The 23,258-nt window shown below is 36.5% G+C and overlaps 1 protein-coding gene across 7 annotated transcripts in view; it reads left to right on the top strand.

Moving 5' to 3' along the window:
* Positions 1-23,258, top strand: part of lama2 (laminin, alpha 2) — a 166,797-nt gene that overhangs the window by 129,775 nt on the left and 13,764 nt on the right. For 4 of the 7 annotated variants that reach the window (XM_015057145.1, XM_015057136.1, XM_015057127.1 and 1 more), the window contains 21 exons: positions 3,510-3,672; positions 6,429-6,507; positions 6,594-6,725; positions 7,608-7,724; positions 7,867-8,030; positions 8,432-8,570; positions 9,155-9,257; positions 10,396-10,512; positions 10,630-10,812; positions 11,002-11,007; positions 11,605-11,759; positions 12,816-12,959; positions 14,784-14,917; positions 16,270-16,429; positions 16,508-16,632; positions 16,830-16,992; positions 17,138-17,282; positions 17,364-17,502; positions 19,292-19,412; positions 20,158-20,313; positions 21,226-21,276. In XM_015057145.1, coding sequence (XP_014912631.1) covers positions 3,510-3,672; positions 6,429-6,507; positions 6,594-6,725; positions 7,608-7,724; positions 7,867-8,030; positions 8,432-8,570; positions 9,155-9,257; positions 10,396-10,512; positions 10,630-10,812; positions 11,002-11,007; positions 11,605-11,759; positions 12,816-12,959; positions 14,784-14,917; positions 16,270-16,429; positions 16,508-16,632; positions 16,830-16,992; positions 17,138-17,282; positions 17,364-17,502; positions 19,292-19,412; positions 20,158-20,313; positions 21,226-21,276 — 2,696 coding nt within the window. The remainder of the gene's footprint in view (positions 1-3,509; positions 3,673-6,428; positions 6,508-6,593; positions 6,726-7,607; positions 7,725-7,866; positions 8,031-8,431; positions 8,571-9,154; positions 9,258-10,395; positions 10,513-10,629; positions 10,813-11,001; positions 11,008-11,604; positions 11,760-12,815; positions 12,960-14,783; positions 14,918-16,269; positions 16,430-16,507; positions 16,633-16,829; positions 16,993-17,137; positions 17,283-17,363; positions 17,503-19,291; positions 19,413-20,157; positions 20,314-21,225; positions 21,277-23,258) is intronic. The other 3 variants (XM_015057151.1, XM_015057116.1, XM_015057159.1) reach the window with 1 other exon arrangement.

The raw sequence follows: 23,258 nt of genomic DNA, 5'->3' as shown, positions 1-23,258 counted from the left end.
CAGGCCTCTCCGTCCATAACACAGCATTTTTAGATGGGAAATTACTCATCTAATTTTCGCTGGTAATTGGCAAGCTAATATACAAGTTAGAACAAAATACTTGTAATCTGTTTTTGTTGATAACAGACATGTTTTTGCTCACTTTTACAATTTACTTTCCTCTCTATGTATCTTTTCTCTATCACTGACAAGATGTGAATGTTTTAAGTTGATCCTCTCCAGCTAAACTCTGAGAAGGTTGATAAAATTATGAAATAAAAAAAAACTACAATATATAACTACAATCTGGCAGTAGTTATCTTTTCCTAATGAGAAAGGTTAAGTTGCTGTCTATCAATTTTGATGAATAAATAAAATGTTACTCTAATCGTGTTTTAAATGTAAATAATCAGCTTTGTTTCATCTACCCATGCTGCAGTGATGTTTTCCCACATCATGTCTTCTAAACCTGACCTCAAATTGAGAAAAGTGTCATAAAGACATATACTGGCACTTCAATTCCTGTTAATAAATTAAGTTTTATCTCTTGTTGAATTAAAAAAAATCTTTCCTGTTTTGACTGAAGAAACAAACGCATATTTGATTTGAATTGTCCAAAGCAATATCTATGCTGTTATTTTCAGCAGCATTAGAGTTAATTTTTTAAGTTTCAGACAAAGTTTTAATCTCCTGCTTTGTCACAATGTTAAAGCTTAGATTTAAGTTTTTTATGGGGGAAATGATTAACATATTCCATTACAAAATGAAAAATTTCTTCCAACCAATAGAGAAAAAGCTTGACACATCAGATTCCTTAAAATAAATCAGTCTGTGACAAACAAATGAAAAGCCTTGGACTGTACGAGAATAGATTATTTCTCTACCAGCACGATTCAAGAGAGCCATTCTTCTTTACATCTCAGAAAACACAGTTACCACAACCTCTGGCAATGAACTTAAAAAGCATAGTTCTTGATAAAAATCAATTAATGTAATTTATTTCATAGAGGACTATTTCTTACAGTCAAAGTTTACACAGATTATAACATACAAGCGGTGAAATACGATCCACCTTTGGCGAAATAAAGCTATATAAATTTTGCACTTTAAGTAACTGAACCTTTCACAAGTCAAACTCACTGGAATTGTATTCTAAGCAGAAACACGTTTGTAGTAATGCATGGTAGGGATGATTGTAGTCCAACTTATAATAGATTGCAGTACCGAGGTTTATTATTATTATTATTATTATTATTTTACCATTATGAAATACTTCTGGTCTTTGGGGGGAAAAGTTGCCAGATCAACTCATTCTGACTTGCAGTGGTCCTCTCTTTGTTGTTACTCCCAGCTCTCAGGCCCGCTGCCTAATCACAGTGTGATTATAGTGTGTGCTTGTATGTGTGTCTCTAGGAGAGTAAAAGAGAGACTGTGTCCTGGCTCACTGAATGATTGAGAGTCGCAATTAGAGACTTAATTAGTGGCCGTCACAAACACACAAATACACACCAGATACACAAATGCCTTTGCCAGATTCTGCACATTTGTACCACCCTGCACACACAGACACACACTGAGGCAAGAAAATACTGTACACAATTTCCTCACACATGTTTGCCAGATACCTTAATATGATTCCGTCCACGTTTTAAGTGTTTAATTGGTTCTTAAATCTTACTATGTAATTATACGGCTGTGGCACACACTTTTGCTTCCTCTGTGCACACACCGGTAGAGGAGCCATGCACACGCATACACACACGCAGTACAGCTGTTCATTAGCATGATGGCTTAACTCCTGTCTTGGCTCTAATCACTTCATGTTTACACTTCAAATGAGTGAAATGCAACACTGCCACAACACACACACACACATGCATAACCATGAAATATTTCAACTTATTTCAGTCAAATAAAGTTTAGATAAAGTAACATACATAAGCACATGCACAATTAAGGAAAAATACTAATGGATGGTTATTTATTTATTTATTTTTTATTTTTTTGCTTCTGCACTGATGCACAAAATTCTCATTAATGTCAGGCAGGTTGAGTTTCACTCAAGTGAGCCTTGGTATGTTTCACCACTGATGTTTTTGAGATTTTACTGGCTGTAATATGATAAAATAGATACATGGCTTCTAACAAAAACAAAACTGTCTTTAAGTGATGGATTGCTTAAGATTGAGTTTGACTTCAACTGTGATTAAAGGAGTAAAGATCAAAGGGTGAAAATTTTCAGTCATTAGCTATTAAAATGATCTAGTGTGCTTACTGGATGCAGAGAAAAATTAACATACTGTACTGTGTGTTTGTTTGAATTGAGATTGAATCTTATTTTACACAATGATTCTGGATTTTTCTCATCCTTTCCATTTCTAGTTTTGAGATTTTGGAGTTTATTTCGCTTTAGGTTAGGAGTTTTTAGTGTATTAAGTTCTAATAATTTATTAAGATAGTCTGTGTCGTTATAAACATTGACAGGTGAAGTGATTAGTACTGTCTTTTTTTTTATTTGCTTATACTAGTATTTTGAAAGGTGAACTGGTGGTGAGACAATTTAAGAACTGAACCAAAGTGCCACTGCATTTAGACAACACTTTATTGTGTATGACCAGTTATTTTGGCCCGGCTGATGCCTGTCTGAACAAACTAACATTGGACATGCAAGTATGAAAACAAACAATGGAACAAGGTGTCCTTGTCTCAAAATCTTAGGATGCACTTTGGAAAGAAAATAAGCCGACGGAGGCAGAATGTTCTTGCAATGTTGAGCTGGGAAACCTTATTGTGCCACAGTGTGGATATTACTTTGAAGCGTACAACATCATACAACCCATTTCAGAGAAATAGGTTTTCTTGAATTAGATTCATTCTTTCAACAAGATGCTACGCAATAACACAATGTGAAAACTGTTTCAGGAGGAGCAAGATGATTTTCGAGTGTTGACTTTGAGTCCAAATTACCCAAGTATTCAGTTAACAATCTGTGTGGTTTGCTGGACAAACAGTCCAGTCCATGGAGGCTTCACCTAAATGATCTGCAGCTGATATTTAGCTGTCGGATAGATCAGCACACCGTCAGGGTTCCAGTAGAGTTCATTACAGCTCTAAAAAGTGTAGTTTAAAGAAGTCATAGCAATGATTTTGAAGATTGAAATGAGAAATATAACCACACGTCATTATATTATGCCCATCGACCCTTTAATACCTTGATCCAAGTTGCTGGAAGTCTTTTACATACATCAACAAAAAATATGCACTTATTCCACAGTTTCTGTTGCAAATGAAAACCAGGCTTAAAATTAATGTCTAAAATGCAAAATTATATTTGAAATAAAGATCTGTTGGCATTTGCACCAACACCGTTTCAACTCCCAGCTTTGTTTTCTCAATTTCTTACAGTTGAAACACAAGACAAGCTGCAATAGTGTTTTCCTTATCGTTTTCACAACTGCAGCCATATGAACTCAGTCTGTCCGTAGGAAGCGTCCTCACAGCAGTGCCTCTGCATGTCTCTTTACGTCCAGACCTCCAATCCAAGGCAGCTGAGTTGAACAAGACCCTCTCACGGAAAGATGGAGCTCCAGACAAAAGCCTTAGCGAGATGAAGGAGGAGATCCAGGCAATGCTAGCCGAGATGAGAAAACGGCAGCTGGGAGGGATGAAAAGCATTGCAGAGGAAGAGAAGGAGTACGAGAACACACACACACACACACCCATGGCTCAGGTGTTTTACCTCTCTCCCACACAGATTTTTTTTCAGTCATCTATTTTATTCTTTAATACATGAAAAGTGGATGCACAGACTCTCTTTTTTTTGATATATAAAGTGAAAAGTTGTTTTCAAAGCATTGAGAAAACAAATATTTTAATTATAGTCGTATTTTTTTGCATGGTTTATTTTTTGTTCAAAATATCTTCGTTGAAATGATGCTGCAGATGAAATATTTTATCATCTGCAGCTCCACATAATGCTTAATGTATCTGTTTGCATAGAGCCTCCTGTGATTTTTGCATTATTTAATAACTTCATTGTCTGTCTTGCATATCTTGCTTGCTGCTGGGACTCCTCACCACTTATTTTTTTCATATTCTGTTTAATTTCAACCAGCAAAAGAGAATGAGGAACAGATGTGAAAATTAAAAGCATATTGAAAGTTGGTTTTTCCAACTATTTCTAATACTGAATGTTTTATGTTTAGTCTTTCCTCAAAATAAGGCAGCAATTGATTTTTAAAAAACTTCACTTTTCAACTTTTACTTTTATTTGACTTTTCTGTTTGACCTTCTACCTCAAGTATGTTTCTCTTTAAAAGTTAGAAATCAATTTAAAAATATTTTTGCAAAACAGTCAGCATTTTACGCATGAAAATGAAGGTGTTTGCTTTTCAAAATTGGATTGGTTTTGTCTAAGTTTGAGTTGTTGCATCATAATAACTTGATACTTTAAAAGATGCTCTACAGTTAATAGTTATTTTAATTACGTTACTTAGAATTGGCTGTTTAGTTTTTCTAGTACATAGAAGAGACCAGGATAAATAATCCTAAATCTAAAAAAAAAATCTATTGATGTTTTTTCTTGCTTTGCTTCTTTTTTTGACACTGGAGAGCTAAAAAGGTGAGCAGGTATTTGATAGCTGCACATCTTTCTGTTTGTTGTAGCAAAGAGGTTTTTCACTATCACTCGTTAACGTTCTCTCTCGAGGCATTTGGTGGAATTAGCAATCTGTCTCTTCATACCTCTTTCCCCTTTTGTCTCTCTCAGCAGTAAAGGTCGATGAGTTAATTAAAAATATCACCGTAGGGGCACAAACAGAGACAGTCATAAAGACACAAAGAACATGTAATGAGACAGAAAAAACACAGGAGAGGGGAACAGCTGACGGATGGATAGAGAGAATAAGTGATGGAGAGAGAAAGAGAAATCGCTTCAGTCACTAAATGAGTTGGTCTGCACTTCATTATTTGACTGACGCCTAAGGGGAGATTTCATCCAGAGTACCAGATAAAAACAAAACAAGAAAAACAAATTTATGGCTCTATGAAATATGCAAAACTTTCAGCTATGCAGTAGTTTTTGTATATTTTTTACATTGGACGTATTGTTGGACTGTCAAGCAAATTTGTTCACATGCTGCAAATTACATTTTATTTAATTCATACACTCAATTTAGAACACCAGTACACTAGACGAATAGATGCTGAATGACTAGACAATCCTCAGTTGTTTATATTTTTCTCGTGGTATTCCCTACAGGGTTCATTAAAGTTTGATCATACCCAATCATTGCATTCCCCATATCCTCAAACACTGAAATTTTCCTTTGAGTGATATTGTCTGGAGGACACGAGATCCTTCTTGTGGTAATTATTGATGTAAGAGAAGAAAAATAAGACTCATTAAAGGGTCCGATTGTAAACATGAAGCTACGAAAGTACTTTAAATGCTTCCAAAGAGAGAACGCACACTAAAAGTGCATGCAACCGCAACACATCACAATATTGTGAACCAATAGTTACTGGTTGTATAAAACAAAGCATGTTGCTTGCAGTCATTTTGCATACTTTCTAAGGTTTGTTAACCATACAGAAAAGCTACAGTAAGATGCCGTCAAAGTCACCTTGCCAAACTCCAGTTAGTGTTTTATATTCTGGTGTGAGTTACTGTTATTCTTGGTCAATTTAATACCAAGTACCACCAGTGGTGCCGTCACCCTGTGACTCACCTCTGGTAACATTTGCTAATCAAAAGCAGTTGTATTTCACAGAAATGATCAAACTCAGTCTGTAGATGATTAAAATTTGCATTTTAATGTCACTGATAAAGCAACTTTCAGATGCTTGGTTACCAAACAAAATACAGAAATATCATCACCAAATCATATTTATGCTGTAGAAATTACTTCTATGTCTAATTTTACTACTCTATTATAACTCAGCCTTATACTAATATATGTAAGTCAATCTGTTAAGAGTATATTTCTGAACTAACTACAGATATAGAGACAAACAGGCTTATATTAAAAAGGAAAACAGGGTGTTCAACAAAATACAATACAAGTACAACTGAATTTTCCTACATTGTCTCTCTTTTGGAAACAACAGCTCTGGCTTTATGAAGCTGAAGCTTTCACACAACATCTGCTTCTTTTCTCTCTTTCATCAATTCAAGGAAAACTTTCTCTTTCTATTGTTGATACACTGAACCTCGTCTCTCGCCAAGACGTGGCTTAGCTCTTGCTGTGACTAACTGTATGTGCTCTTATAGGTTTGAAAACTGGCTCAGAAATAAGTAGATGTTATTAATTGTGTGGTGTTTTTTAGTTGTTTATGCATTTGTAAAAGAAAAAAACCCCCACATATAAATAAGTTCTCCTCCTGTTTTATGAATCATAATATCCATATCCAAGATATGAATGTAAATGAACTCTCTTCCTCCTCTGCAGTCTAGCAGAAGAGCTGTATCAGAAAGTCAAAAGGCTGTTTGGTGACCCTCATCAGGCCACTGAAGACTTGAAAGCAGAGGTAATCATGATCTCTGGTTACAAATCTTGTTTTCAAATGCATTAAATGACTTTGATTACCTCAGTACCTCCTCGTGTGTTTCAAAGATAAAAGAGAAGCTGTCTGATCATGAGGGGAAGCTCCAGGAGGCTCAAGATTTACTGAACTCTGCCCAGGGAAAGGCGAGGCAGGCTGGCTCGCTGGCGGAGCAAAACAAAGCCAACCTCACCGCTCTGCAGGTGCAGCCCACTCAAACATGCATAAGAATTAGGACATAATTGTCTGTCAGACTGTAAGGTTGATTATGCCAAGTTATATGTACAGTAAATGTAAATTTTCTGCAGCTGTAATTAAAGTATGGACTCCAGTTAGACTGTTTTTCTCTTATTAAACAGTAATATACCTTAAAGTGTTTCTACTCCACCAGCTGTTAAGGGTTTGCAGTTTAACTTTTACTGCTTATCAGATTAGGTGCAAAATGTACATTAAATCTAATAAAAACATGCTTAGGTCTGTTGCAGGTAGCTGTAGCTGTTTACTACTGGTTCTACTGAAATACATTTTTTAAATGCCTATTAATTTCTCTGATTATTTCCTTGGCTTTAGAATGTTTCTTGTTCATCAATAAAACCATAAAGTGCTTTAGATTAAACAATAAAATGATTAACAACTTTAAATACTAAAAAAAAATTAATGAAATGAACAGATTTGAGAAAGTTCCTAAAAAATTAACACTGGAATGTTGAAATTTTACATTAAATTCTGGGAAGATAAAACTATAGTGGTGCATTTGGTATCTTTATCATTTTTAGTGATGCAACAGATACAGGAGAAAAAGATTTATTTCCATTTCAATAAGTTATGATTTTATCACTTTGATACAACTATATGATTTATGGCTCAGCTCTTGAAAGTTCAATAAAACTATATGTCATGTAGAAATGACCTGAAAGAAAAAGCCAATATTTATCAAAACTCCTTTTGTGGCAGCCATTTTAAAAAATTAGAAGGCAAACTGGCTTCTCAAAAAGAAAACTATAGAAAACCTAAAACATTCAGAAATAGAAATAGTGTACTGCTGCAGATGTTGATGGTAATATATATATTTTATTTTTTTACAGAGGAAGCGAGATGCAGTCAATGCTGTCAAACAAGACGCGCAGAAGGTCCTTGGAGAAGGAAGTGATCTTCTAGATGATGCAAACCAGCTGTCTGACAACATCATCAAGGAGCTAGAGGTACTAAATCAAGAAAAATCCCAAAGACTTTTCATTGTTCATTCTGACTGAACTTGTTTGGCTAAGAGTTACAATGAAAAAAAGAAACTTCTTTTATTTTGGTAAATCATGATGCATTTAATCCTCTGATCTCCATTCTCAGGAGTTGGAGGAGATGGACAGAGAGCTCGGTCCGCTTCGTGCTCAGCTGGATGACGAAGTTCAGGGCCTCTCCGATGGCTTGAGCGATGGCCGCCTGGCTGAACAAGTCCGCGAAGCAGAGGGACACGCCAAGCAGCTAAATGAATCGGCAGCCATTTTGGATGGGTGAATACAGTACAAACAGATCACTGTTTTACCTTCTCCCATGTTTTTTTCGCATGATAGATCGCTCAGCCATGCAGTGGAAAGTTACATTAAATGACGAATAATTGAAAAAGATATAAGATATATATCTTTATATTCCAAATGTTTTGATTAGTCGGTATTTGTATGTAAATGTTGTTTATCTTAAAGGGTAAAAGGTGGAATTTTATTTTCCAATTCAGCGTAATATAATAATAATATAATTTTAGGATTTGGTATAAATGCCATAGTCTTGTAAAACAGTGTTTAACTACCATTAACACAGGCAAAATTAAGATGTTTGATTGGAAAAAGGTTTGTGTAGAAGTTGATTTAATCTATCATGTTTTTTTTTTCTTCTTCTTTCTCACTCTTCACCTCAGTATTTTGGCTGAAGCTAAAAACCTGTCCTTCAATGCAACTGCTGCTGTCCATGCTTACAGTAACATTAAAACCAATGTTGATGCTGCAGAAAAAGAGGCAAAAGCAGCCAAACAGATGGCAAATGAGGCTCTGGCACTGGTGAGGATTCAGAAATTCATTAATATCTTGAATAGAGTAAAAATTTTATTCTTGGTGCTTTGCATGCATTCGGGTTTTATAAGTGTCTAAAATTAAGACACAAAAGATGATATTTTTAGACATTTATGGCAATAATTACAACTTTATTGTACAATCTTCAGGAGTATGCAAGTACTAGAACCATCAAGACCCTGGAAGTCTATTCTCAGCACAATATATTTGTATTCAGTAAGAAAATATAGTGTTGGCTCTCCCTTGGTCATCACAGACATCATAGCAATATTTATACTTTTATTTTTCAAAATTAGAGGGCAGTAAAGTTCAAGCTCTAAGAAGATTTTGGAAAAACAGCATAAAAACGATCACGGACAAGTAAAATAAGAGTAGTAGTTTGACTCCATTTCTTTCAAAGTAATAATGATTAAATTTAACATAAAGTCATTAAATCCTGAAAAGTGTTTGTTTTTGTCATGACACATACTTTTAAAAAAAAATATTTTATATCTATAGTTTCTGAAAGCATAGTTTCTCAAGTTGTTAGAAGGTTTATGTGTTTATATGGTTCATATGTTTTGCTGTTTCAGGCTTTGGGTCCTGAAGTCCCGGTAAAGGAGGCCGCTCAGAATGCCCTCCAGAAGAGCCAAATACTGCTGAACAAAGCCAAACAACTTCAGAATGATGTTAAAGGTACGGGTCTGCACACCAGACTGGAAACATTAACATTTTCTTAAAAGTATTAAATCGCTCTTGGAAAGTCTATCCTTGATTACGGAGGCCTAAATTGAGCATGTTTAGCTTGATACTTGATTTCTTTTTATTATCTCATCTTGAGGTAATAAAGTTGACTGTTCTTTAATTGATTGTTTTTTCTTCTGAATTATACTAAAGTTGCAGAGGAGTGACAGAAAAATGAGGAAGTTTATACACCTGGAAAATGATATGACAAAAATTATATTTGTTTATCCGTATCATGGCATTTGATTCATCCCTGTGTGTTATTATAGACATTTTCTAAATCATATAATTATCTCCTAAAATTATGCTAAGTTTAATTAATGTCTCTACCCCAGTTTATCAGTTTATGATCAGTTTAATTATCCTGAAATTCACCAGTGCAGTTGTTTTTTCCTTGCAAACTAAAGAAGAAAAAGATTTGCAGAAAATCATTGATTTTCTTGTTGTGTTTGATGTCTTCCCTTCCAGCATGGTGCAGTCCTGGAAGACTGTAGAAGGGTTACATGGTTACATAGGAAATGGAAGAGGTTTCTTTGAAAATGAGCTTTATAAACCAAATAGAAATAAAATGTTTGCATTTTTGATTTCCAATTTTCGTCCAGGTCAGCTGAGGGCATTTAAAGGCCCGGCTGTTGCCCTCTGACTTTTAAACGCCCAGGTCTGCTGTACTGCATTGATTTCATTTGTTAGAAAGTGAAATCAGTGGGGGGAATGCTTACAATGCTATTTGTTTGATTGGATTTAAAAATCTTAAAGTGTTTAATGTGCAAACCTACAGGTGGTGAGTTCTGAAAAATTAAAGGTGTAACTAGTATTATGAGCAATGCAAAAAAAAGTAGTTTTCAGTTTCAGTTATAAACAACAAAGTATTTCAGCTGACACAAGTCATTTTCCCATAGATTCTAAACTTTATGTTGATTTCTGTAAAGTGAATTTACATGGAATCATCTCTTATTTTATCTTTGCTTCAGAATATCTGCGTCCTTTTCCTTTGTATGCGATCTCACTGATCCTGTTGACCAGAAAGGGAAGAGGGATATTTTACTACTAAGGAGGTTGTCATAGATATCGCCATTTGCTTTGTGTGTAGAAAATGCAGACGATGTGGCTGGACTAAAGAGCAGAGTTAAAGCAGCTAGAGACAAAGCCAAAGATCTTCAAACAGCTGTTAATGGAACCCTGGCGACACTTAGAGCGATCCCCAATGGTAAAGATTTTTAATTTGTTTGTGTCCAAACAAATCATTCACCCTCTTTTTTAAAAATTTTTTTTAAACAAATTAAAATGACAGCCGTCTTTTAGCAATGTGTGGCATTTCTTACAGATACGTCTGCTAAACTAGCAGCTACAAAAGCAGTAGCAGCTGATGCCAATGCTACAGCCGTAGACGTCCTGGAGCGCCTGGCGGACCTGAACCTGCACCTCGGAGGCCTGCAGCTGAACAGCAGCAAGCTGGAGGACGACGTCAACGCAGCCAATGGGATGATCCAGGACCCTGAAAAAAACAGTAAAGTGCTTTATTATCTTGCATCTCCATTAACTCGTGAATCAATAAATGAAATTATATAAGCTTGATAAATCTATATTTAGTGTAATTCAGTACTAATTCCAAAGTCAACAATTTTTAGAAACTTTGGTAAATTCAACTCGATGTTTGATATTTTTCTCCTTGTTTCTCTTTTTTCAATCCCCACAGCAATCAGTATGTATATTTCACTTACCTTAATAAAAATCATTTATTATTGTAATCGGTGCACCAATACTACACTCTAGTCATGTGTTTGGCTTTTACAGTTTTCTAATCAGTTCTTGTTTATTGACGAAACAAAATACTAAATTCCAGTTTTTAACACAACGTGGCAATCATTTTTGTTTTAATAGCCTCAGTTAATACCGATGTAAACAGTTCTCTACAGCTGTATTGATGCACCTTACACTAATTTTTTGGCTGTCTTTAGTATCTATACAGCTGCTTCTATTAATGCCTCCATTCAAAATGAGCATGAATTCTCAGCTCATTGCAAGGCATATAACGCCTTTCTGATTTTTAGTTCTTCCTATCACTGTCCTACATAATGTACACTGTAAAATTAAAGCAGTTCTCTTTGAATGCTAAGCTACACTAATTTCTTTGGCTCTCGATCTCGTTTCTCACTCTTCTTTTGTATTTCTGTTCTTTCAGTTATCTCGTATCTTGCAAGCTTTCCACTTTCAGCTGAGATTTACTCTGTAGTATTTGTAAGAAGTATTGTTGTGCCAGTGTTTATGCTCATTTTGCTCCACCTCTCTCTGCTCTTAGTCCATGCTGCTGGAGCTAAAGTAAAGGATTTGGAGGATGAAGCCGACAGACTGCTGGAGAAGCTGCAACCGATAAAAGAGCTTCAAGACAATTTGAGGCGCAACATCTCACAAATAAAGGAACTGATCAACCAGGCCAGGAAGCAAGCAAATTCAGTATGTGTTTTTGATATTCACATATGTTACTGCAACCAGTCGATGCTGAATAGCAGTGAAATTGTTGAGTAAATATTCTTTCCATACTTCTGAGCCATAGATTTCTTGTGTGTTTTGAATGTTCGTGTGTGAATGTGCTTTTGCCTAAATTACTGCATCAGTGCAGCGTGACATGGAGCTAAATCAGCCTGTGGCTCTGATGAGGTCTGAAGGAAGCAGTTTTTTTTTATTCAACCCATTGTGTTATGTGTGATATAATAACAACTTGTAGTTTTTTTGTTTTTTTTGTGGGGTTTAGGTCAGACCAGGTTTCTGGTTAGTCTACCACAATCATGCCATGGTCATTACATTAGCTAGTTGGACCTGTTGGTGATGTAGACAAGTGTCGAGTCTGTTTATGGGGGAAAAAAAAATCAGCATCTCCAAGAAGAAAGCTGAAAGTGATCTGTAATTTCTTGGTGAAAACTGCTTTGCTTTTGGACTTGAGAGAACACAGTTGAGCAACAACAAAAGAAACTCTTAATTGAAGTTTGGTTCACAATCCCCTTTTACTATCGCTCTGTTTCCTTCCACTCAGCGGTAATATGCTTACAGCAGTTGCAGCTTGTAAACACCATGCTTCTTTAGCAAAAACCTCCTTTAGAAGGTTTCATTTATGAAAGCAGTGTCTTCTAAGGTCCAATAAGGGTACAACATAAGATTTCTGTATGAAAAATCTTCTTTATAGTGATCTTATGTCATGAATATGTTTTGAAAAAAACTTAATTGTGGGCTTATGTTACCTCTAAACCATTGTAAAAAAAATTATCACAAAATAAACACCTGAAATACATCTGTTTGTATTATTGAATGACATTCTAATGTCCTAAAATTCACCTGAATATACATTATAACCTCAAATCATATCAAGTTTGATTTAAAATTACATGAATTTATTTCTATGAATTATTTTTTCTCTCCACCAAAAGAAAATAAATATGTTTGTACAAAGAAATGCTTGTGAAATCTGTTTTTGTTCCGTGTTAAAATAGTTTCTAATCTCCCACTACATTCCAGATCAAAGTCTCAGTTTCGTCAGGTGGTGACTGCCTCCGCAGTTATCGCCCCGACATCAGAAAAGGGAGGTACAACACCATCATCCTTCATGTTAAAACCACCACACCTGAAAACCTCCTCTTTTACCTGGGATCTGCCAAATATGTAAGTATGAAATTAGTTTTAATGTTTCAGACTCCCCAACTACTGCCGCTAAATAGATTTTTTTTTTTTGCAGGCATATCTTCTATAATATTGCATTAATTAAGGTTAATGTACAACATTTATCCCGCTTGAAAGTTCAGTTTAGCAAACGCAAAGACCTGCACACACAAAGAACCAAGTTGTGTCCGCGTCTTAAACTAGACAAAGAAGCAGCAGCGCTCAGCCTGCAAATACTCCCAGAGTGATTTGTCTGTGAGAATAATTAATACGTCTTGACACATACCCACCAGCACCCTTAAAATACAACACAGCGCTGTTTAAAGGTACTGCTTATAGTCCCAAAGTGTGTGCACTGTATTTGTGTGTGTGCTGGAGTGGAGTGGCAATTAACAACAAGCTTGTGTTGCTCTCAGCTTTACCCTGATTTCCCCAGAGAAATCTTTGCTTTGCTTCATCTGACTGGGACGTCTTCGGCACATATGTGTTTGTGTCTCTCATGGATATTCTAATTTAGTATAAATAATAATTTAGTGTGTGTTTTTGTTCACATCTTACATTTTTACTAATAGTGAAGTGCTAGTTGAATAATAATGCCTCCCTGTGATCTCTGCTAATGAATAATCGCCGATACTCTGGAGAGACTAGAAAGTAAAGTGCGCGCACTCGTGTGTTTGCCTGTGATTTGTGTGTTCAGATGCGACTTCCTGATAATCTCTAATAGTGCATAAGGCTATATGAATAATTATTTTTGTGTAGTTCAAAGACAGCAGAAGAGTCTGCATGCTCAGAATTCACTCATCTTTTTTTTTAACTCATACATAAGTAAGATTGTTAATCAAAATACAACAAAATCCTGTGAAAATCCAGTTAAAGGGGCCACAGGAGAGAACTTCAGCTCTTGTACTGGCTGAGAAATCACTTCATCATTGTATTTTATATTCACCTCCTGGATAAATGCTCCAGTTGGTTCTATTTAATGATATTGAGAATCTGGACTCTCTTACTAATGGGTGGGATGCTGATAGGTTTCCAAATCGTCCCTTTTACTGAGAGATTTGTGTGGTCTGTAACCTGCTTGTGTACCTTTACTGAAAAACTAAAATCTGACCACATTAATCTGTTATCACATAATATGAGAGGAGAGGGTCGCTCACTTTTATACTTTGCTCCATTTATAAAGCTGGTTTTGTTGAGAAAGGGCATTTATTCGCATTGCTGTTACATTTAAAGAACACCGATTTTTACACGTTCAGAGCTGTATGACTGCAGCACCTTTTGTAAACATTCAAGGCCACAATAATGCTGCCTATTTTTCATAAAAGTCAGATTTATTCTCCTAATATTAAGAATGCTGGATAATTAATTGATTACTTTCACAAAAGATTTCTTATCAACTAGCACATTTAATGAGATGTCAACTTATTGTGCATCAACTACAGTTTTCTGTTGACAAATGTACAAAAACATGCCATACAGTTAAAATTTTAAAAAGTTGGATACAGTGTTTCCCAAAAGTATTAATGCACCTTGAGCTTTGTCTACATCATGGCATGTTCAAATCACGAGCTTCAGTGTATTCTATTGGAGTTTTCCATTCCATAATTTGGAATTGGAAAATCATGCTTGATTTTAAAAATAAAAATATTAATAAAAATGCAATCAGTCTCTTTTAGGTACATACTCTTAACTGCCTCCAGATGTCACCAACATGTGGGGAAAAAATCTGGATTTGCCACTTAATATGTTGACATGAGACTTGAACACAGCTTACTGCACTACAAAAGTATACAAGTAGTTTGTTTAGTTGTTTTCTCTGTACCTCAGGTTGATTTCTTGGCCTTGGAGATGCGCAAGGGGAAGGTGAATTTCCTTTGGGATGTGGGTTCAGGTGTGGGAAGGGTTGAATATCCCCATCACACAATCAACGATGGAAACTGGCACCGGATAGAAGCGTCTCGGTAAGTAGAACGTAAATTCAAATCTTGTGTTGCACTTTCGGCAAGATGTAGTAAGCCAATCATTTTGCAGTTTATCACAAACTCAGCCGAAGAAAAATATGAAACAATGTTCTGCCTGCTTTCACAATATTTTCCTGGTACCTTGTCTTGTCCTACACCTCTCTCACATTATTTAACAAATAATAATCAATACCAACAGCGAAGACAAAACAGCAGAAACCCCAAAACATTGTCTTACTCATGCTAGAGTAGAAAGCATGTTTTTACAGCTGGGAAATCTAGAGTTTGCAGTCTTGTCAGCCTTTGGCACATCATTACATAGATTCACTACAATCTATTTTCCCTTCCCTCTGTAAGCGGCAGTGTTGTTGTTTACACACTCGCTCATTCACATAGAGGAAGAGTCCCACCTGCTCCATGCATTTTCCATCAGAGAGACTTCCCAGAGGTGTTTACTGATGGCATCACACAGACTTCTCTGTCTTTAAAATATTCCCCCACTGCTGTATGTTACACCTGCCTTGAAAACAAACTTTCAAGGTGGATGGTTCATATGGCTGTGAGGAGAGGTTCAGTCGGCACACACAGTGTGTTTTTGTCATTTCGGTTTACAATCAAAAGGTCAAAGGAAACTAATATCAGGTGAACACAACATTTAGTCACTGTAGGAAACATATAGAACTTGTTGAAGTATTTGACCTTATTGACCATTACATAGCAGTAGATTGGTTTTCAAGTCACCTCAGTGCCACAGGGCTCTATATTAGGTCCCCTTCTACTTATAAGCTATGTCAGCAATCTTGGTCTAAACATCTCTGATGTTGGGGTTGATAACTTGCTTAACTTCAAACCACATGTAGAGAAACTTAAAACACTGAACTTAAAACCTTTTTTCAGAATAAGTGGCCATTTTTACCCCTGAGTAGACATGCCTCAGATGACCGAGAGTATATGAGGCAATCTCAGGTTGCTGACTTCCTACTTCTGTTCCTGTTCCTTGCAATGCAAAATGCTGATCATTATTTTCTTCATCAGCAAGATCACTTGTTTCTTTCTGTCCCATTTGCACTGGACTTAGTGCTGAAAAAACTGCAGTATGACTGGAAAATGACAAGGTTCATTTCATTGTACGCTTCTAAATAAAACACTGAGTCCTTGAGGTCAGTTCCATGGCAACTGTTTTCATTTAGAGTGGTTTGTAATTTTAATGTTTAACTGTCCTTTTTGTATTTGTGTTTGATACTTAGTGAAAAATAAATTTTTAATCTGAGTAGAGTATTCCAGGTTAAATATAGGTTAAGCAAATATGAAATTTAATGACATTTACTGTACTGCCTTGTTCTCATCTGCAGTAATGGTCTAAATGGCACCATATCAGTATATGCCTTGGAAGGCCCTATGGCTGGCATGATGCCAACCCCAGCCAGTGCCAACTCACCTAAAGCTTTCACCATCTTAGACGTCGACCAGAATGCCTACCTGTTTGTTGGAGGAATTTTGGGCACTGCAAAGGTATTTGTCTGTCAAAGACATGACTAACCTAGCTGTGCTTTTTTTTAACCTTTATTTTTTTCTTTTTCTGTCCTGCAGAAGGCAGAAGCAGTCAGAGCATCAACATTTATAGGCTGCATGGGCGAGACCTTCTTGGATGGTAAACCTATCGGTCTGTGGAACTACAGAGAGAGAGAGGGAGACTGTAAAGGTTGTGTTGTCAGGTATGCAGATACATTTCTTATTTTACATCAATATTTCTTGTTTATGTTTGTCCTGTTGCTGTATTTGTGTTTGCAATTTATCATGGGAGTTAACGGACGCCATCTTCTCTTTTGCGTCTTTTTTTTTCTGGGTTGTGAAGCGTTTTTGGAAGATGGATGAAAACGTTAGGAAATCTGATCCCTCTGTGTTCTTGTAGTCCTCAGCGAACTGATGGTGAGGGGACAGTCCAGCTGGACGGTGAAGGCTACGCTGCAGTAGGACGACCCACAAGGTGGAACCCAAATGTTTCCACCATCACCTTCAAGTTTCGCACTTTCTCTTCTGACGCGCTGCTCATGTATCTGTCCACTGAAGACATGGTATGTTTGCAACAGAGACAGATGACAGGAAACAAACCTGCACAATTTATGAAGTTATATCACCAGCATAGAAATCTTTTTTTGGCTTGCATTATATAAATATATTGATCCCTACACCTCTCTCTGTTAATGTTGCTCTTTGCAGAAGGATTTTATGTCTCTTGAGCTGTCAGAAGGAAAGGTGAAGGTGAATTTTGACCTGGGATCAGGAGTTGGAAGAGCCCTATCAGCTAAACGCCACAATGATGGACGCTGGAAAGCTCTCACCGTGTCGAGGAACAAGAAACAGGGTACTTGTGAGAATTCATAGTCTTTAGGACATGAAAGCAGATGTAAAAAGGTTACTGAAAGTGTCTCTTACCTGGACATAGCCACTGTGATCGTTGTGGACATCGATGATGGTGCTGAAGAAAAGATTGTGGCTGTATCTCAGGGCTCAGCCACTGGTCTGAACCTGAAGGAAAACCAGAAAATCTATTTTGGTGGTCTGCCAACGATCGGAAACTACAGGTACAAACATAAAATAAAAAACTCGTAAAGCATAAATATAGAATCCGTTTTTATATAAACATGTTCAATGTTCACACCTCCAGCATAAGGAATTGTTTTTTGTAAGTGTGCTAATGCTTTATGTTCTGTTTTAACAGCATGGGATCCAGGTAAAACAAAAAATGAATTTTACATTCTTTGTTTTAGAAAAAATGTTCAAATAGTTCATCACTGCATGATGCTAGCAATGCTGATAAGGCTGTGCAGCCCACAGTTAATGCATAATGTTTTATTGGCTTGAATATGAAGGCCTTTGCTGCAAATCACTTTTATGTCCTTTATTAGCCAGAATTTGATGTTTGTTCAAACATTTTTGTAATGCTTTTCAGATGTAATCACACATATTCTGTCATGTTAAACACACGAGTGTATTTAATTGGGACGTCATGTGATAGAACAAAAGATCACTGGTAGAGACGGCCCCGGCTGTTATAAAAAAAACACTGAGGGGATCAGTGCATTATGCTTGTCATGACTCTCATATTTTTAATTTGTAAAAAAATTGTGGAAGCCACACATATTTTCTTTCCATTTCACAATTATTCTTGGTGTTGGTCTTTCATATCAGCCTGCAACCTTTGTAAGTAGTCATCTTGTTTTTCAGTCCAGTTGAATAAAACTTTCAAGGTCCATATGTTTTAGAATAAAGCAAAAGAAAAAAAAAAAAAACATAAAGCTTTTACAAAAACATGATTGGTAGATTTTTTTTTCTTCTTCTTTTGTGGAAATTCAGTGTACCGTATTTTTCAGACTGTAAGCCACTACTGTTTTTCCCCACATGCGACTTATAGTCCGGTGCAGCTTTTGTGTTGATTTTTCTTCAACCACCAGGGGGCTCTTTAGCAGGAAGTGAATCATTGGAAGTCAAAATTGTCAATCAAAGAAGAAAGAGCTAATTTTCATTTAGAACTAGCACAAGCTAGCAGCAGGCATAATGGAGAAATTTCTTCAAACTCATATGATGCAGCTTTTAAGTTGAAGGCTATTGATCTGGCAGTACATAGAGCCGCTGCACTCGGAGTGAACGAAACCAGGGTTCGGCTTTGGAGAAGGATGCAGCCCTTATAGCCCGGTGCGGTTTATGTATGTACGTTTCCAGTTTGGTTTTTTTCTTCCAAAAAATGTGTAGGTGTGGCTTATAGTATGGTAATTGTTCTGTTTGGGGGAAAAAAAAAAAAAAAAATGTTGTTTTATTTATATTGTAAAACATCAGTTAACTCTTTATCATTTTTAGATATTAGGAGCCATTGCGGACGCTCCACAGGTTGTGCCGTTTCCTGAGTCAGGTTGCAAACCACTGCTCTATCACATAAAATTAAATAAAATACATTGAAGTTTGTGGTTAAAACATGACAGAAATATTAAATTTAAACAATGCTAATGGTTTCCATCCCTGTCCTTTAATATTAATATTTTTTGCTAAAATTTTACACTTTATTGTGATTTTGGAGCCCAAATCTGCTAAAGTAGAAAATGTGGATGATTATTTTATCCACATTTTCTGGACTTGAACATTTGTTGTCTAAAGTTGAAATTCCCCAAACCCTTGATGACTTCAACTTCATCGATATGCACAAACGGCATATTCAAAAAAAATTCTTATTGAATTCCAGTCTTCATTCAGCTTCAGATCATGATGCAATCATTTCACGGCTGAAGTAATCCAGCTTCACTGCGTAGAGACAAAGTCCAATGAGCTTGGGATTTCTCATGATAATTTCATTTAGTACTATGACTGCTATCGTTTTAGGTCAGAGGTGAATCTGAAGAGGTATGCAGGTTGTCTCAGAGACATTGAAGTCTCCAGAACTCCATACAATCTGCTCAGCAGCACCGACTATACAGGGGTCACTAAAGGATGTAATGTCGAGGTAAGTTTTTCACTTTGGAGTTCATGTGAGATGCCTTTACAGAAAGCAGTTGGTTTGTGACCTATTGTGGACTCTAAAATGTAATTAACACTTCTATTTGCATGTAGATGTGGTTTTCTTATAAGGTTTTATGAAAATAACATAACGCATAATAAATAACATTTGAAAAGGCCTTGGCATTTGTTTTTGTCTACTGCTTCATGTTATTCCGTACTTGACCCCAGCTCTTCTACTGGTCCCGCTTTAGTGCATCATTGATTCTGTCGTTCGCTGTGTAGCCTTGCTCTGTATTGATGCAAAGAATAACGGGAAGGACAAGAACGCTAAAGCCAGTTTAAGCTAGCTCCAGCTTTTTTATTCCTTTTTCCACATATTGAAATATCAGTGCAGAACCCGAACCTGCTATGCATTCTTCAAAGCAAGAAACAGCCTTCATGATGAATTCAGTGCAGCTACTCCATTCATGTAATTAAAACCTAGCCTTGCTCACATAATGTAGGATATGTAAAGGATTAGAAAGTTTCTGGGTTTTGAAGTCATCTCTTTATGTTGTTCATGTGAATCTGAATGTATTTTTGCTGTGCGAACATAAAGCTGCCTGTAAAGTTTTATTCCCATTTTTTTTTAAATAATAGTTTGAAAAATGCATTTCACGTCTGCTGTAATCTGCCTGTTGACTTTTTGATGCCACAGTTTTATTGTGAACCCTTAACTAACGCATTCCTTGTTTGTATTAATATCTCAGAACCTGCACACAGTGAGTTTCAGTAAGCCAGGATACATGGAGCTGGGTGGCCTGTCTCTCGAGGTCGGCACTGAGATCAGCTTGTCCTTCAGCACTCTGTCGGACTCTGGGATTATACTGCTGGCAGTGGGAGGGGCTTCACCTGCTTCATCACAGGTTACCTGTTTTATCTCTCGTTTCTCTCACTACAGCAGCACTTGCAGGAATCTGATCAGGCTGTGATGTATCAGTATGCTGCTAGGAAATTATGTTTGAGGTATTTTAGGAATTTGGTAATGCAAATGGCTGAGAAAATATGGTTTGCAGTTTGCTTTTACATATTAAATTGCACAGTTATATTGTGAAATGTCTTCAGATGCTGTCTTCTAGATGTTCAAAGTTTTTGTTTGTTCATTGAGTATTTCATACAGCTGACACAAAAAAATTAAAGTGTAGGAACATGCTTCTTTTTTTAAATTCAGCATATTAAAAAAACAATCCTTCACTTTATGGAAAGGCAGTAGATACAGTATAGAATTAATATATCAATTACTTGTTAGTCGATCAATAAGATCAGTCAACTTTAAATTAACTTATTAATAGTTAACTTGCATCCCTACTTAGCATATATTTTATTTAGCTTCTGGAATGGCCTTCACAAACCCCCAACTTGAATGGATAATTTGTGGACTCCTTGATTTTTTTAATTTTTCAAAAAAATAAAAAATAAATAAAATATATCAGTCTAAATTAACTATCTGTTCTATCAAGGAGGAAAGTTTGGATAAACAGAACTGCTCTAAAAGTTTGTATGTGTTAGAGTTGCAGCAAATTTAGGGACATCTGATCAAGTGTTTAGTGATGTGTGCATTTATATTTTTGAACATTTGCTGTTATCCATGAGAAAATCCATGTCGATTTAAACTTGTCTACATACTTTTTCTTCTAAAAATATACCAAATTTGTTGATTCAAAAGTAAAAACTTGTAGATTAGTTGAAAATGCCCCTTATTTAGAAACTTCTGACATGAGTTATACATGCATGCATAGATGGTTTTTGCACTGATGTGCTTTTTTTTCTGCCTAAAGGTTCGCAGGCCAAACTTAAGTTCCAAGAGAAGACGAAGGCAGTCGGGAGAGGTGAGTATCTGTTCCCTAAGTGAATTATGATTACATGAGTGCTTATTAATGAGATTTGCATTTTTTGGCAGCTCTGCTAATTGGATTTGGTTTTATGCAAAAAAAACAATCCACTCTCACTGATTCTGCAAAAAGACACAAACTTGAAGATGTGCAGAAGCTTTTTGTAAATGTAATATCATATCCTAGCTGACTAAAGCAGCATCATCTCTCTAAACAAATTAAGTTTCCATGATTTAGAGGTTAATCCTCAGATGGAAAAAAAAAATACTCAAACGTGCACACGTTTCCATCTGTGGATAAACACAAATTCAAACATGCAAACTAGAAAGTGTTGGCGTTTGAGAATGTGATAAGAGGGCGAACGGAGGGCTACCTGCAGCTTATCCGTCATCGATGGTTGTTGGGCACATAAATCTATTTTTACAAACTATGCTGGCAGGTACAGCGTCCGTGTGCAGGCATGTGTGTGGAGAAAGGTTAAGTGAGGTTAAAAACACCATCAACTCAACTTGGCCCTGACTAATGGCTGGTTTAGAGAGGGACGAGGGGAGTGGAGAGGACGAGGAGAAAGGACAAACACTGGAGGGAGATGGGTGTGGGATTCACCGGGACGAGAGCTGTAGCTAAAAACAGGAGAGGAAAGATTAGAGAAGAAAAAAACTTAAAGTGAGGAGGCATTTGGAAGAGCCTTACACTTCTAAAACTAAGACGAAGGAAAAAACAATTTCTCCAGCAAGAAAATTACTTGCCATTATGATAATATGGCTGTTTGAAGAGATTTTTATTTTTTCATGAGTTATTTAAAGAAATGTAGAGAAAAGTATAACTGTCAAAACAAGAGCCTGAAACTTTCTTTGTGAACCAGAATTGAGTCATGAGTCCTGGACTGTGGATTCAGGTTTTTAAAATAAACTTCCCTGCTTTATTTCTTATGTTTCAGTGCAAATGTATCTGCAGAAATGAGATGCTTTGTGGTTAAATAACACTGAATGTGTAAAAAAAAACAAAAAAAAAAACTGGAAGGACTGTCTCATTCTGTGGATCTCATGATAAATCAAAACGATGCTCCTGATCTATTATGGCTTGTGAAACTATTCAGACCCCTGAAAGCTTTAGAGCCGCTGACTTGAATGCTGGTCTGTTTGGTTTCGGGAAAGTCTTTGAGTTGTTTCCGTTTGAGAAGAGTTATTTCCCATTCCTACTTGCTAAAGTCCATAAATAGACACCTTATGCTTTAATTTGCTATATATATTTGTATGCATTTCTTTTACACTTGAGCGATTCTATGGGAATCCGCTATCCTCCGACACGTTTGACATGTCTGTTCACGTGTGTTTGTCCGTCCATTGTATCGGCGTATGAGTGTGAGATGGCGCAGCCAGAGCCATGATGTAGCTACATCTCAGTTCAATTTGTCCCCGACCTCAAATTGAAATTCCATTTTCAGGTGGTAAATTGTCTCCCACTTCGCCCTCTGGCACACGGTGAATTAAAATTCAAATTAGCCTGACCCTGCACCGCTGCTCTCTAGCACCTCTGTGGCTCTCACTCCTCCTCTCCCACCCAATCTCTATCTAGTTCGCTGTTTTGCTCTCTGCCCTCTCATCTCTCCCCCCTATTATCTCCTCCTCCCTGCTCCTCTCATCTCTTATCCTTTCCTTCTTGCTTTCCACTCCTCTTTTTCCTTTTTATCATTTTTTTACACCCATATCTGTCTCTACTCATCTCTAGTTTTTTGTTTTCTCCTTAAATCCAGTTTTCTCCCTTTTTTTGTCTTCTCACAAGCAGTTTTCTTTTCGGGTAGTTTACTGAACCTTTTTCTTCTCTCTCTTTGCCATTTTCTTTATAATAGAAGTGTGAGGTAGAGCTGTGATGAAAATTTCGATTAGTTTATATTGGAAAAAGCTTTGGGAATTCTTGTAAAGTGAGACGAGATTGCTTGTGTTGATCCAGACGGCGGCTGCCAGTGACTTTTAACC

The sequence above is a fragment of the Poecilia latipinna genome, unplaced genomic scaffold (genome assembly GCF_001443285.1).
Source record: "Poecilia latipinna isolate Pla-1442-1.1 unplaced genomic scaffold, P_latipinna-1.0 Scaffold61, whole genome shotgun sequence".
NCBI classification, from domain to species: domain Eukaryota; kingdom Metazoa; phylum Chordata; class Actinopteri; order Cyprinodontiformes; family Poeciliidae; genus Poecilia; species Poecilia latipinna.
The sequence above is the reverse complement of the archived record's forward strand: the minus strand, read 5'-3'. Positions and strand labels throughout refer to the sequence as shown.